This window comes from Atta cephalotes (assembly GCF_000143395.1).
Source record: "Atta cephalotes unplaced genomic scaffold scaffold00005, whole genome shotgun sequence".
Taxonomy (NCBI): Eukaryota; Metazoa; Arthropoda; class Insecta; order Hymenoptera; family Formicidae; genus Atta; species Atta cephalotes.
Genome location: NW_012130069.1, coordinates 5,055,059 through 5,057,640, shown reverse-complemented (window position 1 = coordinate 5,057,640; position 2,582 = coordinate 5,055,059). Strand labels below are relative to the sequence as shown.

Below are 2,582 nucleotides of genomic sequence, written 5' to 3'. Positions count from 1 at the left end.
TAGTTCAACATTCAGACCGTAATGGCACTTCGTATTTAAAGTAATGTAATTTAACATAAACATTCTTGTTTCCAATCTTGTTTAAATTATTGTTTAAATTATCTAATTCCTAGGACTTCTTAAATTTTCTGTCTATTCCGTTTTATAGATTAATTGTTAAATTCGACTCCCGGCCGAGACAATATTTTTCGCAATAAGTTATTACAGTTTTTTAAGATTAATTTGGGAAATTATTAATGGAGGGATTATTAATATTTCATTGATTGATTGCGTTGAAAGTCCGACAATTATATCGACACACAATTATCATTTCTGAAATTAATTCATTTATATAAATATATATAATAGTTCAATATCTTAACATTCAAATCAGAGTCGCTTCGTATTTAAAGTAATGTATTTTAGATATAATTTAAACTACTAATTTCATTAATAACAACCATCTTTTTTACGGATTTTCAAATGACTTTTATGTTACATTATTAAAGATCTGTTTTCTAAAGATCTGGTTGAACTAGTGTATATTTTTGGAATTGAAAGTGAGATAGATATATATATTTGATATTTGGCGAAAACAAAAAAGAGAAAGATTCTAGTATAATCTAGTGCAGAGAGGAATAAAAAAACAAATTTGATAAGGATTTTAAAGAGTAACTTTCCTGTTTGAAAACTCAATTTAGCTTTTACTATATATCTATAATCGTTCAAATTATCGCTTTCTCTTCCTCTCGCAAATTCCTGCCTATTAATCTTTTCTCTGCACAACAAGTATGTCGAAACAAACTTTAATTTAATGCTACAGTTAATTACACATACATTGAGGTTCACTATGATAAACGGTTTATTGATTAGAGAGCACAATATAATGCAAATTACTGATTCAATTTTCTGGGATGAACATATTTCCCTTCCAAATACTGTCTTTTGTTAACGTTACGGTCATTAAAGTTATTTATGTTGATTCCCATATTCCATCATGAGAATCAGCACACAACGAAGCATTTCGATAAAACAAGGAAAGAAAGCTATTGAAATTAATTATACACTAGTATATATAATGATTATCGTGTGCGTTTATATCATAGAATTCGTTGATACAATTGATTAAAAATTAAAGTACGATGAAAAACCTAGTTTGTCTTGTAATAATTTGACCGCATAATTCGTTTAGAAAATCGCATCGTAAAATCTTCTTATTTATTTAAATTATTAAACACTTTTTTTGAGATTAAACGTGTGGAAATCTGAGCTTCTTTGTAATAATATCAATACGCTCTATTGAAGTACAGTTGCGAAAGCATATCGAATCTCTATAAATCTATATCTCTAGGAGAGAAAGCATGCACGAATTAGACACAGACCGATGAACGTGGACACTGTATTCAAACGTTGTAGAATTGATTGTGAATGTTATACCAAATTGAACTGGATGCATCGGTGCGCACGAAGGCGCATAAATGTCGGATTGAAATTGATGTAAAGGCGTATGCTAACACTAACGATTTGATCAATTTGATGTTTAGCGTAAGTTACCGCACTGTTTGTGGAATTTATTGAGCAATGAATTTCCAATCCATTAATCGATATGCTTATTGTGCGCTTAATAAATCCGCGCGTGATTGTTCTTGATGTGCATTGGTGCGCATTGTAGAAACACAGCCCGAGGGAATTTAATATTAGGTTAAAATCCTTTTCCCTTGTTCTCCAAATCCCTATCCGATGATGTCTAAAATTCATTCGGGCCTTCACAGACGAGCGGCATGCAGAGCGGTAATCGCGCGGCGTACAGCATGCGCTTCGCCGGCGGTCGCAGCCAAACGATGCAGAGCGTGACCTCGGGCTCTCGTAGCAGCCCCCCGATGTCCCGCGGAGGCGCGGGACGTCCGGACGAGCGGAAGCACGCGAATGGTGAGACCCAGGCGCTGGCGAGTCCGTCGGTCGAAGAGACTTCCGTTAGCTAGGTCGCTCTCATACACCTCCCTCCCTGTCCAGAGCATCGAGCGAGGACCGAGGCGGAGGTGTATGTCAACGGCAACGACAACGGTGATGGCAGCGGTGCCGGTGGCAGTTGCAGCTGCGATGGTGGCAGCGGCAGCGGCGGCGGCGGCGGCGGCAGCGGCGGCGGAGACGACGACGACGATGAAGAGGAGCGCAAGCTGTCGACCGTTCAGGAACTGCCGGAACTCACAGCCAGCCCGCCGATGAGCCTGGCGATGTGCCAAGCACGCGAGAGGAGTCAGGCTGAGCCGCGTCACGATTCTGATCAGGTGATGGATTTTCCTCACTTTTAATAGCGGATTATTTCCACAGGGATATCGATGAACGGCTTTTTGAAAGAGCATGCATACCTAATATCCTTACAGGTCTAATCGAGCTCAGCTTACTCTCAGCTTAGCTTAATTACGAAAGCTTGGTCCGCGAGAAATCCTTTTTTTTTTTATGAGAAGCTATCATCATGATATCATTTTTATCCTCGTTTTCTATCCTCAAGGAATTTAAATTGGCTGAAATTTATGATCATGTATTTAATTGCTTTAAAGTAGATACTTGACAGTATTTATTTAGTTGCTTCGCAGAACATT

The 2,582-nt window shown here is 38.1% G+C and overlaps 1 protein-coding gene across 1 annotated transcript in view; it reads left to right on the top strand.

Annotated features, from left to right (window-relative positions):
• The window catches only part of LOC105626603 (metabotropic glutamate receptor 8-like), a 91,261-nt gene extending 89,300 nt beyond the window's left edge, over window positions 1-1,961 (top strand). The window contains exons 13-14 of the mRNA XM_012207897.1: window positions 1,017-1,090; window positions 1,752-1,961. Coding sequence (XP_012063287.1) covers window positions 1,017-1,090; window positions 1,752-1,961 — 284 coding nt within the window. The remainder of the gene's footprint in view (window positions 1-1,016; window positions 1,091-1,751) is intronic.
• Window positions 1,962-2,582: the final 621 nt, after the last annotated feature.